At 49.1% G+C, this 22,504-nt stretch overlaps 1 protein-coding gene across 1 annotated transcript; it reads left to right on the forward strand.

Annotated features, from left to right (window-relative positions):
- Window positions 1-8,915: 8,915 nt before the first annotated feature.
- On the forward strand, window positions 8,916-22,458 carry LOC8027356. Its single transcript, XM_029969440.4, has 7 exons — window positions 8,916-9,059; window positions 9,124-9,250; window positions 12,888-13,726; window positions 14,678-16,015; window positions 17,474-17,947; window positions 18,923-19,022; window positions 22,119-22,458. Exons 1-7 carry the CDS (start codon window positions 8,940-8,942, stop codon window positions 22,130-22,132), a joined length of 3,012 nt encoding a protein of 1,003 aa, XP_029825300.3. The 5' UTR covers window positions 8,916-8,939; the 3' UTR covers window positions 22,133-22,458.
- The last annotated feature ends 46 nt before the right edge of the window (window positions 22,459-22,504 follow it).

Genomic DNA, 22,504 nt, shown 5'->3' on the forward strand with positions numbered 1-22,504 from the left:
CTCGCGTTAAGAGGGGAAAGGTATTCACTCACCGCAGCGGAGTATTCGTGTATACGGCATGGTATGACGCGAGTATGGAAAATATCGGAATACCCAATAAAGGCTACTAGATCGTTGATAGTGGCCACACCTGTCGGCGAAACTGCGTGCTCCGAACACTTGGTCTCACTTTACCATCGACTAACTGCGAAGGCTGTGCAAGCGCGAGCGGCTAGCCTGACTGCCTTGACACTCGCTGCACGGGCACTCGAGCAGTCCCCGGGACTTCATTCGAGGCAACGAGCTGGCGCCTTTAGCATGCGCGGCTGTCCATGCTAAGCTGAGACCAAATATAGCAGCAACTTGCCACCTGTCGGGAAAAAAAAAAAAAAAAAAAAGAAACGCTTCACCTGTCGAGGTATAAAGAGAATCTCGTCAACGATTGACGGATTCCTACATGGGTCGCCTCCCTCGAAGCACAAGGCGGGTTTCTCAAAGGGCACGCCGACAGTTCCCTGACCAGAGGCGGGAAGGGGTGCCAATGGGCGCGTTCAGTAGCGGCCCCGGAGTCAAGGAGTCACTGACTCCTTCCACTGGACGGCCAAAAGTCACTTCCGGTGCACGTAACTCCGGGGCTTCGGAGTCAAGCTCCGAAGCACCGAGTCCGGAGACGGTGCACGTAGAGTCAAAGGAGCTAAAATGACGTCATTTCCTGACTGGTGACGATTTCTGGCGCTAAAAGAGAACAAAAACAAAATGGCGGGATAAGCTGCTTCGGTTCTGTCGCGGGTGTGCAGTTTGCTCGCTTTTGTTAATGAAAAGTGCTCAAGTTAAGACGAATAACGCGTTCGAATATCTTTTTCAGGTAAGGCTCTTTCGGAAAATGCATTGGACAGTATTTTGTTTGGTTTGAATATGCTAATAAACAACGTAAACGTTCATTTGACGCCGTGTCTTGATCGCCATTGCACGGAAACTCGGTGATTATCGACGATAGTCCTGTCCGCGCTGAACAGAGCAAGGCAGGGTATGAACGCGAATTCGGTAGCTGGTCGGAAACTCACGCAGAGCATGCTCCCGATTGATGTTGTGTTTGCGTAGCTAAATCGGGGTGCACGTTGGCTGACGCTCGCTTCGGCCGACAAAACCTTGATCGCCGAGCGTATACGTGTGTATACGAATACATTTTCTTTCCGTGTGTATACGAATACATTTTATAGGAAGTTCGTTACGAAGGGCAGAACAAACGTATGGCCGTATAAAGGTATCGCAACCGGCGGGGTAGATTTGCCGAGTTCTGTATTTTGCGTGTGCTGACGACGTTTTTTGTCGGCTTTTATAACAGTAGCTGCCTTTGCACCGCCAAGCGAAGGGCTCGATGGGCTCGATCGCGTTGCATCGCTTCGAACAGCAGCGCTGATGTGTACAATCACCCGCTTTTTCTTCAACGACTTCGTCAAGACTTCTTCAATACCGGCGTCCAAGAAAAGCGATCGTGCTCGCCATCGTCTGCTTCCAGTTTATTCGGAGACCGTCTGGCACAGGGGAGGAAGCGGAAATTGCGTAGAAGCAGGTTTGGAGCCGCGGGTTTTTTTGCCGTTCAGTAGGCGCTCCGATGACTCCGACTCGAGGCACTCCGTTCGGAGGCAAGGGAGGCGCTACTGAACGCGCCCAATGAGAAGCCCCTCTCCGCTGGAGCACTTGATGCTGGGCTGGCATCAACTGCGTGCCAACAAGGTACGGGAACCTCACCTCTGTGGCTTTCCCTGCCAAACGAGGGCACGCCTTCCCGGGACGATCGATGCCCCTGCCTTCCTTTTTCTGTGGACAGCATTTTTGGCGAGATAAAACGCCCGAAAGCGACCTTTGGTGAGAATCCGGTATTTCTTGGCGTAAGGAACAATTTGCACCCCGATCGACAGCCCTTTTTCTAGGAGAGGAATTCTCTTCCGCAAGACATTCCACGAATAGTCTCCCTCACTTACTCCCTCTGCGGTCGCGCAGGTCTATGGGCCGCCACGGCAAAAATGCCAATCCGAAGGCCCTGCCACCTATGATTCATCTTTTATCCGCACCCGCCAGTTGACTGCGGATGATCCGCGGATATGCACGACCCTACACAATGCAGCCTAAAAAAGAAACGGCTACGCATTGCATTGTTTGGCACCGAAGTCGTCACTTGCCTCTGTTCGGCGCAACATCTGCGGTCGCTCCGTTGAGCATTCAACCGATTTGTACAGAAAGAAATCGTCGAGGTTTTAGAAGAGACACGCACGCATCTGTAATAATAAACTTTAAAAACGATTTCAGTGCAGCTTTTATAAGAAAGAGGATTCCCCTCTCTATATTCGACACAAAGATGTTAATATCAGGTTTAAAAAGGGTATTCCAGCCACGCCCTCAAAAAGTTACATAAAAATGGAAATAATAAAAAAAAAGTATGCGTAGCGCAAGTTCGACTGCTTCTTGGGTTGCGATGACGTCAGAAAGCCGAACTCTTATTGGCTGACTGAAAAAAAAAAAAAGAATAGTGGGTAGACCCGAAGGCATTGGGGTCTGCCATCCTTCCAAGCCAATCAGCTCGGCGTTGGTCTGACGTCATCTCTCCGCATCCAGAAACGATGGAAGCGTTCCCCTGCACTTCCTGCCCCGGTGCAGAAAAGTGTAGGGCAGTGGACTTCCGGTATTCAGATACGACCCGAAGTACACCGCCCTACACGTTTCTGCGCCAGTGCACGTAAATTGAACGAGCTAATGGAAAAGGACATTATAGTTTTTTTTTTTTTTTGTATATATATAAACATTGTATAAAAAAGGCATAACAAAAACGTAAAAGCAAAAAGAGAAATGCAACGAATCACCATGTCATTGCCATTGTTCATTGGGTGTCATTGTTTTCGCCCAGCAGAGATCCGTTTTTCAATCCTAGAACAAAAACTAAAGAGCTAACAACGCCTACCCCTTCGGAACGCGGAAAGCTTATACGGGGTGTTTCTTTCTAGACCGTACAAGTTTGTTAAAAAAAAAAAAAAAAAAAAGAACACACACGAAAAGTTGGTTTACGATAAGTCGAAACCTTCACTAAAATCTGTTAATGAGCTTCTTAATTAGTGAAAATAAGCATGGTCCCAATGAGAAAGTTGCCGAGCGTCATCGAAAACCACTAAATGAGTGCATTTTTCCGAGACTCCGAGAAGGTGGGATCCTTGCAGCAGGGATACTGGGGCGAGGATTTTTCCGTCTCTTATCCGCCAGCCTGTTGCACGAGGGGAACTGCGCTTAGTGTTTCTAGACGTGAATGATTTAGTGCTTTTCGATGACGCTCAGTAAGTTTCTAGCAGGAACCATTTGTATATTTCCACGAGCTACAACAATGAGGCATTTGAGTTAATTATTCGATTGATCGAGACGATTAGCTCCCAGTACCCATAACTCAGCTGCACAGACCGAACTAGCCTACCTTTCCCGGCTTTTATAAAACAGGTCTCAAAGTCCATAAGAAACCATCATTTGACACGAATTATCCCACGCCAAGCTATCGATGTAGATCACTAAAACAGTTATTAAGAAATCGGGGCATTATTTTTTATCGAGGATTAACTCATCTCTACACCGTGTTCATTTTATTCAAAGCGTTATTTGACGTCTGAAGTGTACTCATACGAAGTTTGCGCCTGCTTCCCGCCGACACAAGCGCAGCGGTCGAAAGCAGACGCAAGCGTGTGATATTGTCCACGTGACAGGATTCCTGCAAAGGGAAGGTTTGTGAGCCCAGCCTGGTTTTTCAGCCCGGAGATGAGAGGCCGTCCCCGAGGCAGATCGCCAGCGAAGAAGCGTGGCTGCTACCTCCAGGCCGCCGGGGTGGCTCGGCAAGCGAGGAACGCCCTCGACAGGTAACACCCGCCGCCGGATTACGTGTCGCACTAGCGCCTCGACTACTAGAGGCTCTTCCCACCAACCACGTCCCTCGTTCATCTTGGAGGAAACATTTTGAAGCAACCCGACACCGAGGAAATTCCAAAGCTGACGTCAACTTTCGTATTTTCCCAGTCTCGGGTGTACCCCCTTACGTTCCGTTGTAGTAGTTTTCGTAGTTACAAATGGAGGGCGTCAGCGGTAATGACCTCCTCGAAACTTGGGGTTCTTGAAGTACACAATGCCCACTGCACGCGCTCTTCGGAGGAAAAAAAGAAAAAAAAAAAAAAAGCAGCCTATAAAAAATGAATTATGATGCTTAAAACCCGAGACTGTGGAGAGTGACACACAAAAAAAAAAAAAAAACAGCAGGAAATCCTGAAGTCGAACAAAAAAAAAAAAACCTATTTTTCCCCTCAGCACAGTCTCGGGTTTCAAACATCCTGATAAACCTGCAGACTCACTGTCTTTCTATTTCAAAAAAAAAAAAAAAAAAAAAAAAAAAATTGCCGTCGCACCATCGTGAATGCCAAGAGCTCGTGCCGGGAGGCGCGCTTTCACGCGCCCTGGATCTCAAAAAGAAACCGAAGCGTTCGAAACAGATTTTGCACAGGAACGCTTTTGTTGACGGGCGCGTGAACGCGACGCCGATGCCCAACCACTTCGCCCTGACTGGACTACGTCATCTTCCTAAAAGAATGTCGCGGAATATAACGCTCGAATGTATTGTTTCTAAAAAGATGAGGTGTCGAGAAAGGCTCGAATGCGGCTAAGCTTGCGTGTTCCCCACTGCGCTTTCGCGGCAGCCAAAACCGCGTCAGGATTGGCGCACGGAGACGACGCGCACGCGCAGCACGCAACGCACACTGCTCGCGGAGAAAGCGTCTGCTTTCGCAGAGGGTTGCAGTGACGCAAAAATCGCTCAAAATCAGCTGTCCAAAATACAACTTTTTTTATTATTGTAGAAATAAGTAAACGCATAGCCGAACGCTCCAAGATGCCAGAGTTCCAGAAGTGTCCGTTATCTTATCAAACGTTACAAGTGATTAGGGAGTTTTCGTAAACACCCCCCCCCCCCCCCCTTTCCCCTTTTGGCTGTAGAGTTCCGGGTATCGTAGCGGGTTTGGGAGTGCGTTGCGGGACGACGAAAACCATCTACGAAAACTCCCTATTTTCTAAATATTTCCATGGAAAAATGGGATCCATTTTCGCCGTTCTGGCCATGTGTTGGAGAGCCTCCGTTGGCCACCATTTTCCAATTTAAAATTTCAGAAAATCATTCCACCAAACAGTTCAAGAAGACGAAAAGAGGGGAGGCCCCTCTTCAGTCAGTCAGTCAGAGTCTTGAGAGCAAGGAAATCAATGGAAGTGTGGAGGCCCCTCTTGGTTTGCTCTTTATGTTTATACAGCCTTGATGGAGATGCGCCTCGACGGGTAATCGGTCTCTTAGCAGTAGATGAGAAATTTAGCCAGTGCAGTACAACCGCTAACCTGGGGTTTTTTAACGTGTATCACGCAGTAGTGATCACACGAACGCGTGCCGGTACGAAAGTCATCCAGATCGAAACGGGCGGGGGCGGCGGGGATCGCAAGCTTTCGCTCCACGCTCCGAGCTCGGCCACTTCCTCCCCTGGAGGCCCCTCTTGCTTGGAATCTGGTTTATGTACCCGGACAGAGCCATTGTCCCCCTAGAAGATTAGCCCGTCGCTCAACATTCAGACAAAAGTTGCTTTCCCCAACCCGTTCACCCCGGAGCTGACAGTGCTGTGGAAGCTACGTGCTCGTAGGGCCAGCCACACTTGCCATATGATCACGCTCCGCCGCGCATACCCACGCGCAGAGATTGAGGTCAGGTGATGAAAGGGAGGCGGCTGATTGGTCCGGCAAGCGCGTAGCTTCCACCACAATGTCAGCTTAGGGGTGAAGGGACTGAGTGAGGTCCGGTTTCGTGTGACGTGCGTTTGGACCCGATGACGCGCTTTTAGGGCCGCGGATGTATCACAGTGAAAAAGGCAGACAGCTTACGAAGGGGAGGAGGTACGAAGTAGTCCGCTGTGATTTCAAATTTTCGCACTGAAAGTCAGGCTTTTGTCTTTCTGCCTTTTTTCTTTTGGCCCACTGAACCGATGTGCTATAAAAAAAAAAAAAAAAGAAACCCTGTAAATTCTTTTTGGAAGGACACACGCACAAAAAAGTAACAAAAAAAAAGCAGGGCATAATGAGTTTTGAGCATCTCACCACATAGCCAATCAGGTTGCGGCATCTATGAGAAGCAATGGCAAAGCAGAAAGCCTGAACGTTGTAATGCGGAGCGCAAGCTCGTCTGGTTCCTTCGCAGGGGTTGCGACAATGTCAAAACGCCAAGCTCTTATTGGCTGATTCAAAAGCAAAATGGTGGGGAGACCTGAAGGCATCCAGCGTCTACCCACTATCAATCGGAGCCAATCAGAGCTCGGCATCGTTCTGACGTCACCGCAACTCCTGCGCAAGAAGACTTGCTCTCCGCTTAGCTGAGCACAACAAATTACTGGGATACCTCGGGAAACTGACATAGAGCCTACCCTGGAGAGGTGGCACCAGTCCGTACTCGAGAACCAAACTCAAGAAAATCGCTACGCCGCCGTTTCACCCACAGCGGCCACTCGTGGAACTGCACGGCTGCACGCATTCGTTCAGGTCGAGTTGCGCAAGGGCCGGCGGCGCCATCTCGCAGTAGTCGGAGTATCGCGTTCGATCGCGTCCGCCCTTCAAATTTGGCTTTCATCGTCCTTTTTGGCGAAGAAACGTATACGGTGGAAAGGGTTCAGGGCCGCCAAGCCCCGTCTCTCAAACGGACGCGCCACAATTAATCGCCGAAGTTAGGACGCACCCAGGTCGGGACACGCTACCCGAGACCACCGGTGAGACGTGGCTACGTAAAAACAATATCAATTGTGCCCCAAAACTCTGTAAACTTAAATTTTATGCGAGCATCACGCTCCTGCCATTTCGTACAAATCGACGATGAAATTTAAAACAAAAAGAGCTTTTTCTGTTTGTTTTTACGCGAAAACGTGCTTTCTAAAAGCTCACGGTCACCGCAGTAAAGAGAAAAAGATTGAGCCGCCATCTTGGCACCTCGAGCCTGGGGGTGTCAGTACTCTGGGAACATTCAGTGACTCTCGCAGTAGCCATACAAAGCAACTTTCATGTTTCAACTAAAAAAAAAGAACTTGGTTTGCCCCAACGGGCGACGAGTCTCCCAGCTGTAGATGACCAATTTAGCCAGCGCAGTACAACTGCTAGCCTGGAATCTTTAACATGCACCACGCAGTAGTGATACACGCCGGTACGATGCTCATCCAGATCGAAACGGGCAGGGGCGGGGATTGAACCCTGGATTCTGGGTTCTGCAGCGTGATTCAACTCGCAGCTAAAGGGTGGCTCTGTTATCGTATTTAGCTCGGTCTCGGTGGACGCCAGCGACCCAGGTTTCAAGGATGAGTTTCCCAACTAAGTGTTTTTTTTTTTTTTAGTAACGCTGGTTGAGCATCACAACTACCGGAGGCGCTAGAGTAAACAACGCACGGCCCAGATATAGACCATTCCATTTAGCGCTCTGGGCGGCACAATTTTATTCGAAAGCAGCGCCCTCTCCATACATCCGGAAAATTCAGCGGGTTCGGCGGGGTAAAACGAGAGAGAGGGCACGCGCCCGACTCCGCTAGCAGACGACAAAACGAAAGGTTGCCATTCTCCATCTTTGGGCTGTACCGGCGGGCTGTACGGAACATCGAACTCTCGCTCGTGGCTGCCGTTGTGATGTGGTTCACGTTCTTAGAATAGTTATGGCTACTCCAAAATTAGCCTAGAGCTCTCTGTTGTTCTGCTTCGGTCAACGATCAACTGACATATCTTTTTTTCCGTTACTTAAATAGCAGTTGAGTCAGCCGGCAGTACTACCCTCAACTACTGCTTGTATTGCGGCAGGAGAGCACGTTTTTATTAATTATTTCAGACATCCACTCATGGTCGCTAAAGGCCTACACCAGTACGAACTTTGTATAGTAAAAAAGGTACAGCCACCGGATTCACTTTACGCTCGAGAGACCGGCCAGTCTGACAAAGTTTTCCCTATTCTTTTTTTTATTTGCACGCAGATAACAGCGCAATTGGACTCTGTTAGTCTTTTTTATCTAGCATAGTAATACACGATAAGTGGCACATCAAAATCTGCGCATCTGCGCTTGAAATTCCCAAAATGACGCGATTTTAAACATAGTTTGTACGCCAGCCGGGTGCTAGGTACTGCCCACTCGGCGGAGCAGACGACGTGCGGGCGAGAGGGGGAGGGCATTTTTTTCTCTTTTTACCCTCTCTGCTATGACCCTAGCTTGGTCGCACACGAGATCAATCCTACTCCCATGCCATGTGGGGTGAACTCGCTCGCTGCATAGGCTGTTGCCACATGATATCAATCCAAAAGTGAGAAAATGTCAGGTGTGATGATACTTGTAAGCTTTTATGCCTACCCATTTGTGAATCTTGGGAATACTCGCTTTCAGCACGTGCCAAGCTCGTGATAACAAAATGTTGAAGGAAACTGTGTCAATATAAAATGTCCACGATTGAAGTCTGTTTCACGAGTCCTCCTTCGCAGGTCGTGCGGGCCATCTGGACAACTGGACTTGCTCTCTGGCCTCAAAACAGGTGAGCTTTATCGAGGCAAACATCAACAGAGGCACAAGTCGAGGCATTTTCGGAGCATTGACTCGGACTGCTATGGCAGACGTCTTAATAGAATGAAAGAAGCCATATTCCGTCGATGGGCAAAGAGTGCTCCCCCAAAATAAATCGTAAGGCTAACTAAAGAAATACAGTGTGCCCGAAACATCACTTTCACACGTCAGTTCATTTTTACATCCACGAAGCGACAAAAACAGCCAGGAAGTGCTTTCGGTCATCAGCTTAGCAACAATTTTCGAGGAAATATGTTAAGACGGAAAAAACTGCCTGCCGCAATCGGATTCTGTAATTCAGGATTTTCACCGCATACTAACTTCTTCATGCCTGTGCTCATGAAACCGTCAACAGTCCTGGAAATCACGAGGGGCCACAAGGACGCCTGGCTGTTTGCAAACCCCGTCAATGAAGTTGTCTGCCCCGGTTATTTCAGCATTGTCAAGGTAATGTCACCCCAGGGGGGTCACACCAGGCAGCTTAGAAACTAAGCAAATGTTTCTTTCCAAGGAGCCAATGGACCTTTCTCTGATTGCAAAACGAGTGGAAGATGGCCTTTACACGTCCAAGGAGGCGTTCGTGAAGGACTTCAAGAGGATGGTGGAAAACTGTGCCTTCTACAATGGACTCCAAAGTGGTATGAATAAAAAATTTGAATTTTCGATTCCCATAGACCACACTGCCTAAGCATATAGAATGCTGGATCCCCACACTCACTGTCACAGAGCAAGACAAGTTGATGTGCTGTATGAAGTAGTTCTTAGAGTATTTGCTCGTTAGAAAGAAAAATGCTGCTTCTTAAAGGGCAACTCCGCTTCATTTTTGGTTTTGAAAAAACAATGCAGTCCTCTTCAGTATCGCCTAGGAAGACCACATGTCAAATATTACGACGCAGTTCTGTCTAAATGTTTCTTAAACGGTTTGGCAAACTTTGCAACTCACCAAGTTGCCGAAATCGGCTGACTCGAGCGGGCGAATTCAGGCGCAACCAACAGCGCAGTCAAGGCTACGGCATGGGCGGAGCCAACATTGAGCTAAACACCATCTACATGGCCCCCTTTTGCTTGTTTTTACTTCTCCGATCGAGCGTAGCGCGTGACGTCAGCAACGTTGCCTCTCGGCGCTTAGCGTTGTCCACGTGATTGACGTACGCGCCTGCGCAGCGCGCTTCTTGGGAGCAGACCAACCGCTCGCCGTGGTCCCGCCATTACCGCCGTCTTCCGCGTCACAACCACCGTCGTCGTCTCACCGTTTGTGATTATTGCCTCTCGGAGTTTCGTCCACATTATGGACACCACGTGCACAGAGTCCCAGACTTATGCCGCAGTTGTGCAGACGTCGTCGAATGCCGTAGACACCAAAACGTGGCGAAGAGTGCGGTGCAGACGACACTCGCGCCTGCCGCACGCCCGCCCACGCCCATCCCGCCCGTCGTTGGGTTGAGGATCACGTGACCTCTCGTACCACGTGATGGCCATGTACTTGGCGGCCCGAGGCCAATGTTGCCGGATGGAGCCGAAGTTTTGGTTTCGATTTCCGCTCGTGTTTAAAATTAGATTTAAAAATATATATCCCATTTTTCGCAAAGCGAAAGACGTAGTGTCTTTTACTAGGGCTTTTTAATTCGAAATCACTCATTATCCCGAAATCTTCGGAATTGAGCGGAGTTGCCCTTTAAATTGGAAACATTTATGTCTCGATAAAATAGCAAAATAACTAATCTTGGATAAGCATCTTGATTTGTCAGATAAAGGGAGACATCAGCAATGCTCCACGAGGAGCTCAACTTTTTTTTACAGCGAAGCTGTTATGCGTTAGGATCTGGGAAAAAATGTTCCCGCGAATATTGACAGATAACTCCCCATTGGTCGTGGCAAGTATGAATCAGCCCTCCTTGGCATTACTAGAAACTGAGGTCCTGATCCCTTGTTATCATCTCTAGGCATCCAGTGATGTGATTGGCCTAAGCTGTTTTGGAGCACCTTTCGGAGCAGCCAAAACAGTGTTTTGGAGCAACAAAAGTGGCTTTAGGAGCAGATATTCTTAGAAAAATAAAAATATTTGTTTTAGGTGCTGGACAAACGAAGGGCACTTTGCTCGCCGAAACAAACGAACTATGGTGAAGTTCGACCACCTAGGAGTCTTTCAAGATATAAGTGAAATGTCAATGACATGACACATTTTGCAATGCTTCAGTAGATAGATAAGAACCAAACTTCACATATTAAGATTTATTTGAAAACCAAACTTCACATATTAAAATTTATTTGAAAATGACCAGCTTAGTAGTAATATCACAGCGTTAGGTTGACTAGTTATATAATAAATGGAAGCAGTCTCCGACTGATGAAACACATAGCTACTGCAGTGCAATGCGAAATTGCACGCAAGAAAAAGGTGCATAACAATTAGCCGGTGCTTTTTGCTTTTCGAAACTTTCTGCAAAGCTGCTGCAAGCTTCGCTTCGGCTTAGGCCAGTAATGAATGTCCACTTTCCACGTCTCCAAAGGAACATTGAGACATCCCACAAGTGTACAGTGCTGTAGGCGTTGCTGAGCAATTCTGAAAAATCGCTTGCCACCGTTTTACTGATTCCTGACGTGCCAGATTTTCGTCAAAAATAAACGTAAAACAGTGGATTGCAAGCGTCCCGGCTGGTGCCTCTATCGTGCAATCATGTTCGCGTGGACGTCAGGGCAACTCCGGCAGGCTTGCAGCTGCACGTGCTTCATCGCACAAGCGGAGACGGCTGTTCGATCGAAACCGAAACCATGCCTCTCCGCTCTGTCGCCAAATGGTTTCCAAAAATGTATGCAAAATGTAACTGCCCAGCATGCGATAATAAACAGTCCAGCGGCGCGAGCTAGCAAGGCCGGCAGGCGAGGTACAAGCTAAACATACAGAAAAAAAATAACCTGAGCGCATCGATGCAGGACATAGCGAGTCAGGGTCAAAACGTTCTTGGAGCGCTTTGTGCAACGACTGAACTCGAGACAAACAAGCGTGCTGTGCGGGTCCCGCATTCAGACATTGCCTTCTTTGCTTTAGCTCACTTCTCTTCACCAACTTTCTTTCACGGCAGATTTTTCACGAACCGAGGTCCCTCTTGAAAGAACGCCCACCGAGAGGAATCTAGATAATCAATACTTTGACAGAGCAGTGTTTGAACTAAAGATGGATTTTTGTAGTAACGTATGATTTAAACAAGGACAGGAATGCTGATTGAGCATGCGGCGGTCCTTATGTTTCAGTTTAGGAAGCTCCATATCTGTAGCGACGTGCGAACTGGCAAGCAGGGACCAAATGTAGTTTTCCCACGGCCGTTGCTTTCAGAAGCGAGTACTTCAGCTCAAAAAGTAACTCATGCCGTGCAAAAACGTAATTTTGTTTCACAGCGTGACGGCATGGCTGGTACCCAGCACGTTAGCGTCAGAGCGTCCGCACACGCCCGCATCTATCGTTAAAAAAAACAATGCGAGACGAGATTTAAGAGACGACAAGAGCATGAAAGAGACGGCGGGAAAAACCATGCGAGACCGGATGGACGATTGATGCAACTAAAGCAAGGATGCAGGCGAGCTGGTTCAATACTGACATTGGAGTTTTGTGCCTGTCCTACGTCCCTTCTTTTCCTCGGCTCCCGGGGGTTACAATGCCACGATTGATGCAGGGTACTTTGTGGCAGGCGGCCGCTTGCGCCACCTAGCTCACACATGCTCAATGACGGTACTCAGTTTAGTTTCGGTTTTGAAAGACGACCAAAACTGGTCCTTTGGTGCAGGCTTGGAGCAGATTACCCACATTTTGGCAAAATGTAGCAGGATGTAGCAGAATGTCACAGGGTTAGCCCCTTGACGATGTTTGGCGCATTGGCGCAGCAATCACATCACTGGGCATCGTCCTCGAGGTCACCCTAGAAGTCGTCCTCGAGGTTGTCCTAGAAGTCGTCCTTGAGGTCGTCCCCAAGGTGTTGTCCTAGGGGTCATCCTTGAGGTCGTCCTTGCGGTCATCCTAGACGTCGTCCTCTAGGCGTCATCCTTGAGGTCGTCCTAGAAGTCGTCCTCGAGGTTGTCCTAGACGTCGTCCTTCATGTCGTCCTAGATGTCATCTTCTGGGCATCATCCTAGACGCCGTAAAAATAACAGCTTCGCTGGTCCTCCATCATCACGTGAAGTGGAAGGGCCCTACAATTTTTTTACTATGATTCTTGAACAGTATTGGCTAGGACCCGTGAAACCTGCCCCAAACTTGAGCCAACACCTCCGATCTTGCAGAAGTTGCTGGCAAGGGGTATCGTCTCTGGATGGCAATGCTGGACACTCTGCACACAGTACAGGGAAGCGACGACGCAAGCGGCTCGGCCAGACTTTACGTCCCTGGGAGCATCGGCACATCAAAGACCAAAATGCCAACAAGCAAACAAACGACCGAGCAGGAGAGCAACAACCAAAGCGACCTGAACGAGCAGTATGCTCCAAAGAGCATCAGAGTGCAGAAGAGAAGATCTGTGTCAATCCAAAGAGAGCGAAGAAGAAAGAGAACCATGAGAATGCAGGGTCAAGACGATACGAGCGACTCGGATCAACTCTACGTCCCGAGGTTCGTCCGCTTGTCTACGTCCGAGCCCCTCAAGAGGCACCTGAGGAGCAGCCGAGGAAAAGCGTGCCAGGATAGTGACACAAGCGACCTGGATCCAGTCTCGGCTAATGTCCCAGTAGCTCAGACACAGTCAGAGTCAATCCAAAGACAGTCAAAAGCCACACACCAGGAGAGTGACACGGGCAACTTACATCGACTTTATGTACCCGCTAGCATCCTAATAACTCGAACACAGTCAAAGCCGATCCAAAGAGAGCCGAAAGGAACACGTCAGAACGGTTACGCGAGCAACCCAGACCGATTGGATGTCCCAATAGCTCGAACACAGTTTAAGCCGAGCCACAGACGGTCGAAACGGGAAGAGGCACATGTGCCTAAAGAGCAAAATGAAACTGTTGTGAAGCGGAAGAGGGGAAGACCTCCCAAGTCAGTCTCAAGAAGCATTCTGAAGACTCGACCACCCAAGGACCCAGCTATGGAGGCCCTGTCGTCTGCCACGAGAAAAGCGCTCGAGGTAAGCCAGTTTTTAGACTGTGAAGCATAAAAAAAAATATAGCAACTTTTACACCTACAAACAGAAATGTACAAGCACCTATGTCATGACAAAATTGTGCATGAACATCAAGCAAAGTTTTGTCTCATATGGTGGTTTCACCATACTAATTTGACGAAAAATGTAATTAACAATAACAATCAATGCTGTGCTTAGAAATCGTGCAACCCGATAATCTGGTAGAAAAAGATAAGCTCACCAGCATAGAGCCGCACAAAAGCAAGGTACCGATTATAATAAGGGAAAATAACATTTGGGAACATAATCTAAACAACATACAAATCATGCAGAGAAGGATACCGCAAGATCTCCAGAAATGATTCGCCTATTTTCTGTCCAGCCTTCTCTCGTTGAAAGAGCACCAAAAGATGGCCTACTTAATGGTCCACATCACATTACTTGGGTTCAGACGACTCGAGCAATGAAGTGGACAACACAAGTTTTGACAAAGATAGCAAGTGTTCCTCTGGCGATATGGAAAGAATCAAGAAAGCTCCATCTTTGTCTTTAGTTAATATGCATGTCACAGCACCGAGCGGGTGATGTAGGCGTGTATGAATAAAGGACTGAGCAGAGCATATTCCTGAGATGCACACCGAAAGTCGGCCAACCCCCTTTTGCCACCCTTTTTGGCCTCCATGGGGTATCGGCCATTTTACGGGATATTAGGGCACATAGAGTAGGGACATCACTTTTAAACTGACATGAAAATCAAAATTGTAGTGGCTCCATTAAAAAAAAAAAAAAATCTACCCGAACAGTTCTGTTTGTCCTTTGTTCTCCTTCTCCAGGGATCATTTTCGTCCCACCCTAAGGGTGTAAGTTCTTTTTCGTTGCAAATTAGGCGTAAGACAAACAGCGCAGTGTAGGACAACTTGAAAGGGATGCTTTACTAAAAGTTTTCCTTCGCAGGACTCTGCGGACCTGACGTACGACATCTGCCGACTGGATGGCAGCCTGGAAACCAGCAGCGACGTCGTCGGCTACTTCCCGGACCTCAAGATCGGCGGCACGCAAAGTCACCCCAGTGAGCTCATCTCAAAGCTGCACGACGCCCGAGGAAGGTCGGAGGGCTACACAATCGCCGAAGGCACCCAAACTGCCAACAACTCGAGCCATGCTGAGGCGTACGACCAACTCGTAGACAAGATCGACATACTCGAACACGGCGCCAACGTCCAGCCCGATGTGGAGAATGCTGCGCAAACAACCGAGGCAGAAGATGAGGAACACAGAACTAACCAAATTGGCGAGCCTACGGTTTCGACGGTTTGCGGTACAGACGAGAAAAACGACAGCACCGACTCGACGACAGAGCGACATTCTGAGAGCGACGAAACGGGTCGTCGGCCTGAAACCGAGATTGCTCCAGACTCGCCCGAGATCGCCGCCGTTCCCGACGCAAAAGGAGGGGACAACGCGGTAGAATGCGACGGTGGAGAGGAGGGATACTCGGTGCAGATGTCGTCCCGTCTCGATCAGTTTGCGGAGCTTGCCCCGAAGACGGACGGCGATTATATCGAAGGCGGGTTCGGGGCTCTCGACGCGATCCAGGTCAGGTGCAAGTCCGTGCCTCCGCTTAAGTACGCCGGACAAACCTTGGGGCAGCTCCTCGACTCCGCTCCGTTCGACTCCGGCTTACGGGAACGAGAAAACCGCGAAGCCTGCCCCGAGTACCGAAACGATGAATCCGCAGCGTCAGAAGTCGCAGACAAGGAGACCTTGTCCGCGGAAAGACACCACAATCCGATCTTAGTCCATCAGGTGGAGCAAATCCCAGATGTCTTCCTTGATTCTCCAGACACGAGAGCAACGGAGCCCGAGCCGAAAGACCCGGAGTCCGTCGAGAGTCCAGAGCCGAGCGAGCGGAACGGCATCGTCCTATTGGATGATGCTGGGGCTCAAAGCGAAGGAAAGGAGGAACGACTGCCGAAGTCCCCCAAGCTTCCGGCCGACCTGCAGAGTCTGGAGAAGGAGGGCCTCTACTGCGTCGACAGCCCTAAATCCAGCTTCAGCTTCTCGTCGGGGTACCTGAGCGAGGACGCGGCACTGTCGCCCACGCGTTACCACGGCAACAGCCCGCTACCGCAGCTTTCGCCGTCGAGGCTCTCCCCATTGCCGCCCACCGGAGCCACGTCGCTGCAGAGGATGTGCGAGCTCGTCGCCGAGATCCCCGCGCCACCGACCATCCCCGGCCGTCTCCCGTCCGTAGCTGCGACTTGTGGGCGTCGCGACAGGCCGGTGCTTAAGGTGAGAACTCCCAATGCCATCTGAACATGCCCGGTGCTAGCTAAGCCGTCTAGGTTTCGACCTATGGTAAGGTAACGCTGCACCGACAGTGCAATCAATTCTTCGGACTGCAATAACTTTTTGCCTTAGCTTCGATCCAGATTTCTGCGACGAGCACTTGAAGGGGCCGTGCGAGGATAGCGAATAGGAAAGCTTACCACTTGGCACAAGCTTACCGGCACTTAGGTGGACCCAAGTATACTCGCACGCAATGCCAACGACCAAAGGGTTTCTTTGTCGCAGCAAAATTTGGAGGAAAAAAGCGTACATATTTTTTTCTGTCTTTCGCAAAACTTGATGAGACGCGGATGGCACTATTGGCATTGTTAACGACGCAATCTCTAGGATTTCATCGTCGAGTTTTGCGGTCCCCGCGGTCAGACGGTGTATGAGAACGCTGTGCGAGCATTCGATTTGGGCTTGTGACAATCAATGCCTCGATGTACGTTCGGGCCTTCGTTGCAGCAATTTGGCTTGTACCCAACCGCTGCAACGACAAAAAGAGCCGAACCTTACCAATGTGTGGAAGTCAGAGCGTGCCCCGTGCTTTGCCACCCCCAGCACGGGGCTACGATAAATACCGGCGACATACAATCGGTTCTAGACCGTGCGGCCACTCGTTCTGGCTGCGAGCTGAGGGGGCGAACGCTGCTCCTTCTCAAATATTTCCTGGAGAAAAAGCTAAAGCGTGTTTCATAGGTTATGAATGTCAAGGAATAATTATAAGCGGTATTTACTCAAAGTACTAAAATTGTTGCACCGCCCCTGCAAGGTTTCGTGGCTATGCGGTCAGAAATATTGGTTTCCTACAAGCAACACATAGTTCCACCGCCGAAAAAAATTAAGTACTTCTAGTTTTGAGGCAGAACTGCCGCAACTCCAGGTAAGACATGGATCTGTTCCGATGCAGTTAGAGTTAAAATCTGCAGAAATCTTCCCACACAGAGGTCTCGAGGACATGACACGCTACAGCGCAACAATGATGTTGCGCGATATTAAGAGAATAAATGCGCGTCCCTAGTAGCACACTTGGCTCCACGAATGTCCTTCGGGTGTCGCAACGTTCTGGGGGATGTCCCACGATATGTTTACCGGACATCCCCAGACCGTTAAGACATCCTAAGGACATTTGCAGAACCAAGTGTGCTACCAAGGGTTACGCCAATACATAAGTCGAATCTCGTTAATTCATACTCGAGGGGGACCGAAAATTTATTCGAATAAAGTTTGAATTTTCGGGAGTTTCCTCCCATAAAGACACATAGGATGGGACCTGCATGTCAGTTTGAATTATCCGCAAGTTTGAATCAAGAGAGTTTGAATTAACGAGATTTGACCGTAGGTGACAACATATTTGCAGTTTCTCAACGTCCTGGCAGCTCGAGAACTCCTCCGACCCTCCCCGTTTTCTCGTTCCAGCCTGCCCCAGAGCCACGGCCACACCCCAACTGCCGCTCCGTCCAGCCGACGGTCCAGGCGGCCGTCCCTCGCCCGATCCCCCCGCACGACGCCCGCTCCTTCTTCGTCCCGTCCGCAAACTCCGTCCCTTCCCTCACAAGTGCCGTGGCATTCCCCGCAAGCACCGCATTCTCAAACGGTGCCCCCATGTTCTACAGTTTGAGCCCCGCGCCGTGGAACGACGCCATGTCGCACGTCCAGTGGAGCTACCCGTCGCTGGTGTGTCAGCAGGGCGGAGCGGCATCGCGGGGCTACTACGTTCCGCAGGCGGCGCCAAACCTCCTCCTGGACGCGCCCTGGCTGCGGCGGCCGTGGCAGCAGGCCGTGTTTCAGGGCTTCCAAAACGGACCGACGAGCTTACATCCCGTCGGCGCGAGTCCAAGCGTGGCACCGAACCAAGTCTGGGTCGGGGCACCGAGCTACGGCCACGAATATGTGAGTGGAACGCGCAGGATAGCCTGCAACACGTACAGCCACTCTCCTTTTTTTTTTCAAAATTTCACCAAAAGTGGTGCCATATTTCGGCATTGTGTTAAAGAGAGAAGGCGGAAGGGCTTAGAGACAAGGGAGAGCTATTGATTCTCGACTGCTTTCTTGCGCCTGAAATCAACAGCGAGTGAATGAAGCTTTGACTTAACTTAGACCGTGGCTAATTATGTACGTCTCTGCTTTCGAGCGAGATTTTATTTTATTGCGGATCTTTTAACGCATCCATATTTTCCAATGCCTCGTACGTTGGTCAGCAAAAAAGTAAAATGTGGGGGTTTGTACACGCCAAACCAACGACGGGCATCTGGCACGCCCCAGTGGAAAACTGAGAACTAATTTGGACCACCCGGGGATCTTCGACGTGCAACCGAAAGCTCGGTTACACGGTGCCTCCTCCGCAATATGCTCCGTCAGATTGTGGCACCTCGACTGCGATTCGAACCTGGGGATCCAAGGCCCGGCGTTTTAGTGCGACATTCACCCTGGAACGTGAAATTTAAAAGGGTAGATACCAGCACCTGTGTGTAGTGTGCAGTCACGATCCTGCGTAGCCTGGTGGCACACGTAAGTTTTGGAAGCATTCTTCGACATGTAGCCAGTCCCAGACACTGCTTCAAGGGGGGCAAGAGATTGGCTCTGGGGGGCGATAATCCGGGCACTAGGAGAGACAAGTCTCGGCAGACGGCACCCGGGAGATTGGGCCGGCCATCGGCGCCGCCTAAACTGAAAAAAGGCCTCAAAGAGAGATGACAAAACTTTGAAATAATTTGTGAGCTGTGGATGGTGCACATGGCCCAAGTCCCTTCCAGTGAACAAGAGCGCTCCTGCACTCTTCCATCAGATGCAAAAAGGGGTCTATCATTTGATCGAGAGCAATGTGCCACTGAATAATCGCACGTTTTATGAACAATTTTGGTGCAGCATCCCCAGCAGGCCCTGAGCAGCCAGCCAACTGCATTCAGACTCCACTGTCCAGAGCAGCAACGAGCCAACTTCCTGGTGGTGACCGCAAGCAAACAAGGCAGGTTCCCTCATCGACAGCTGCCCCACTTATTTACGCCGTCATGCTTCTCCACCTTGTCCACATTTTTTTTCTATCGCAGCAGTAAAAGATGTATTACAGTTGTTGTAAACAGGTAAACAAGATACTATCGCGATACAAACATTTGTATCGCGATAGTATCTTGGAGAGTATCTGTGTATCCAGATACACGTGAAAAATGTACTTGTATCTCAGTAGTGATGTGCATTTACAATGTATCGCTTTTATCGCGATACTTTGCCAGACTTAGGTATCCCTTTACGTTTGTAGCCGTTTTTTACGATAAATTTAGACGATAAAAACATATTCGGTGCAGGGTGCTCCAGAATTTATAATATGAAACCACCCTATAACACGATCCATTGCAGTCACCAGCATTAAAAAAAGCTGGTTTAAAAAAGGTTTCTCGCAAGAATTACACAATAAGCTCATCTCGCAAGCACTCCACTTTTTCCAATTTAGCAGAGCAAACGCTGTAGAGGAGTTGAGTGTAGAAAAGGTCCGGCTCTGTTGTCGAATCTCCCCACATCATGGGCGGGCATAAAAGATGACAGTTTGAGATGCACCCTCATGGCAAAACAGGGTTCATTTCATGCAGACGCCTTTTGTCAAGCGAGGCATGCAGTCTTTACCGTTCAGTAACTATGCGGTTCACCAGAAATGACATTTTTTTCTTGCAGCATCAATGATAGATAAAGAGTTTGAGGCAAGGGGAAGTACATAAAATGACACAAAAATAGGAGCAAAAGCAGGCATTTCTTTTTGCATTTGCCACAAACTCCACCCTACCACTGAAGCACCGTTCGGGAACAAATGTATTTTTATAGGTATCTGTATTCCGGAATACTTTTCTGCCGTTTTTGCAAAAGTATCTCACAAAGCAATTGTAATGTAGTGCCCAGCACTTAGTCAGTTAAGGATTTCTGGAAAAAAAAAAAGTCATGTTGAAAAATGACATATCCACCAACATCTAGAGACGTAGCCCGGTCATATCACACCCGGGTATTTTGAATTATTGTCTATATCAAACAATCCAAACATCCCCATGAAAATCCCATGTAATAGTAGAGGAGCGTTGTTTTTCTGTATCAAACTCCCATGGCGAGGACACTCGATATAGTGAACTAAGCACGGCCGCCCGTTCCTTCTCCCCCCGCGGTCGGATTGCGTGCGCCTGCGGCGAGCACACAGCTCGCGTTACGGGGCTGCCAGACCGCCTAGTCGCTAAATAAGCTACGCTTTCAGAGTACCGTATTCCTTTTCTTTGGCATTTAGCCGACAATAGTTGCTCTATCCAACAATACTGCGGTTCGCTGTGGCATCATTGGACAGCGGCAGTCACATGAGTCGCTATCATCATCATCGCGTTTTCTCAACGCCACAATCTTGGGTCCAGCGGTTCTGCCTGCTGCTGTTTACTGCATGCGCAAGCTGAAGTTCGTCGCTCACCATGCGTTTTTTTTTCGCGACAGCTACAGCTCGGCTTGGCTCGGCTAGAGTCAATCCTCCATCTGTGCGTGGACCCAAGATGGCGGCGCCTGACACGTTTCAGACGCATAGTTTTTGAGTTTCAGTACTCTGAAAGCGTAGCTTTATTTAGTGACTCTAAGACCGCCAAGCCAGCATACGCGCACGGAGGATACGCAGCAAAAAAGCAGTTGCACAAAAAAAAAAAAATAAGAAAGTGGAGGATGGCAAAAATAAAGGGAAGCGCACACTCGCGCGTAGAGAGGACAGGGAGTGCCCGCTGTTGGAACGGCAGCGTGCGCTCTCTCTCTGAACACCGCTGTCGCTGCGCGACTCCTTAGCCCCAAAATAAAATAAGCAAAAAACAACAAAAAGTCTTTCTTAAGTCGAGTGTGTCGACAACAACCGTTGAGCAATCGCGATTTGAACGCCTTATCTTCGTATTCCTTTTCTTTCGCCGTTTTTGCTTTGACAGTTTTTACAGCGGAGCTGTTAAGGGCTAGGTTTCCCAGGATCGTGTCCAGTATGTCGACACATATCTACGCGCCATCTACAAGCGACAGCGGCAACCAGTCTGGTTGCCGCCGTCGCTCATAGATGGTGTCACCCTTTCCAGCTATCAAAGCAGAATGGATAGTTGGGCAAGTTGGTAGGAATTCATCGTAGGAAACAGCACGAAAAAAAGAGGACGAAGAAGAAACGCACGTGACGAGCGTAGCGCACGTCACGTGTTTCTTTTTTGTCCTCGACTGTTTTGCGCGCCGTTTCGGCTTGGACTCACGATGGATCAGCCGCGTGCCCTTTCTTTGGGGAAAGAAGACCGGGTGCGGAAAGAGCGGCGACGTACGCAGCAGCGTGAATGGGTCCGCAACCGCAGTTGTGCGTCGAGCACTTCAGATTCCCTTGGGAAAGAAGAGCAGATCGCTCGCCTGGAAAGCCAGCGCCGCGAACACAAGCTACAGCTTTTTTTTTTTTTCTCTTTTTGCTGCCTGTGCTCCGCGAGGTCGTGGCCAGGCGCAAACGACCGCAAACACCGTCGCGTAAACGCTGCGGTGTTTGCGATCTTCACAAACTAACTCAGCTCTACTGTATTTAGCGGCTCTTCGAGGCTCTATTTGGCAAGGTCCCGTTTGTTGCGGCCTTTGGTATTAGCAGAGATGCGGAGAAATTTCAACTGGAGTTAACATATTTTTGTATATCCAATTAGCGATATATCGAATTATTTTACGATCCCCTTTGAATTTGATATATCCGGGCTCGACATTATTAATTTTTCTTAGCTGAAAAATAAACATTTTGTGAAATTTTTTTTTCATAGTAATTGGCAACAGGTATTCCAGTATGCATTCCCCCAGAAAAATATGTGGTTATCAACACCATTTTTCAACGATAGACTCATTGAGCAGATTCCATTTCAAGCTATGCTTTATTTACTTCGTTTTGGGGGTACCTCACAAAATTGGTTCACAGGGCTGGAACTTTCCATGCCCCCCTTCTATATGGATATAAACACTACCGCAAATATTACGCCGACTGAGCGAATGGTTTGAAAGTCGACATTCCCAGGTGGTGTCCTCCCTTTTAACTGTCTGCCCATTTTGTTTTCAGGTTCCATTCCCTGAGTGGCGCAAGCAGCTGCAGCCAAAACTACCCGTGATAAAAGTCAGAACTACCTAGAGGCATTTTCTAAGAAAAAGGGTCGCTTTTATGACAGTGCACACTCCCATAAATGTTTCATCCGCAGACACACGCATGTAAATAGTGACTCTCTCTGCGTGTAATTATACGTTATATTGTCAAGGTCAACTAACGACGGTTCCTGCCCGGGTACGAATAATGTCCTCTCAGGGAACATGGTCTGCCCTGTACAGCCGAGAAAAGAGGCGACATATGTAAACGCAACCCGAAAAATTGTACCTTAGCTCGCAATAAAAATGTATATTCCTTCCATGGGCGTCGGCAGGAATTTGTCCTGGGGGGGGGCAAACTGACTG

Source organism: Ixodes scapularis, unplaced genomic scaffold (genome assembly GCF_016920785.2).
Source record: "Ixodes scapularis isolate PalLabHiFi unplaced genomic scaffold, ASM1692078v2 PGA_scaffold7__128_contigs__length_106722199, whole genome shotgun sequence".
NCBI classification, from domain to species: domain Eukaryota; kingdom Metazoa; phylum Arthropoda; class Arachnida; order Ixodida; family Ixodidae; genus Ixodes; species Ixodes scapularis.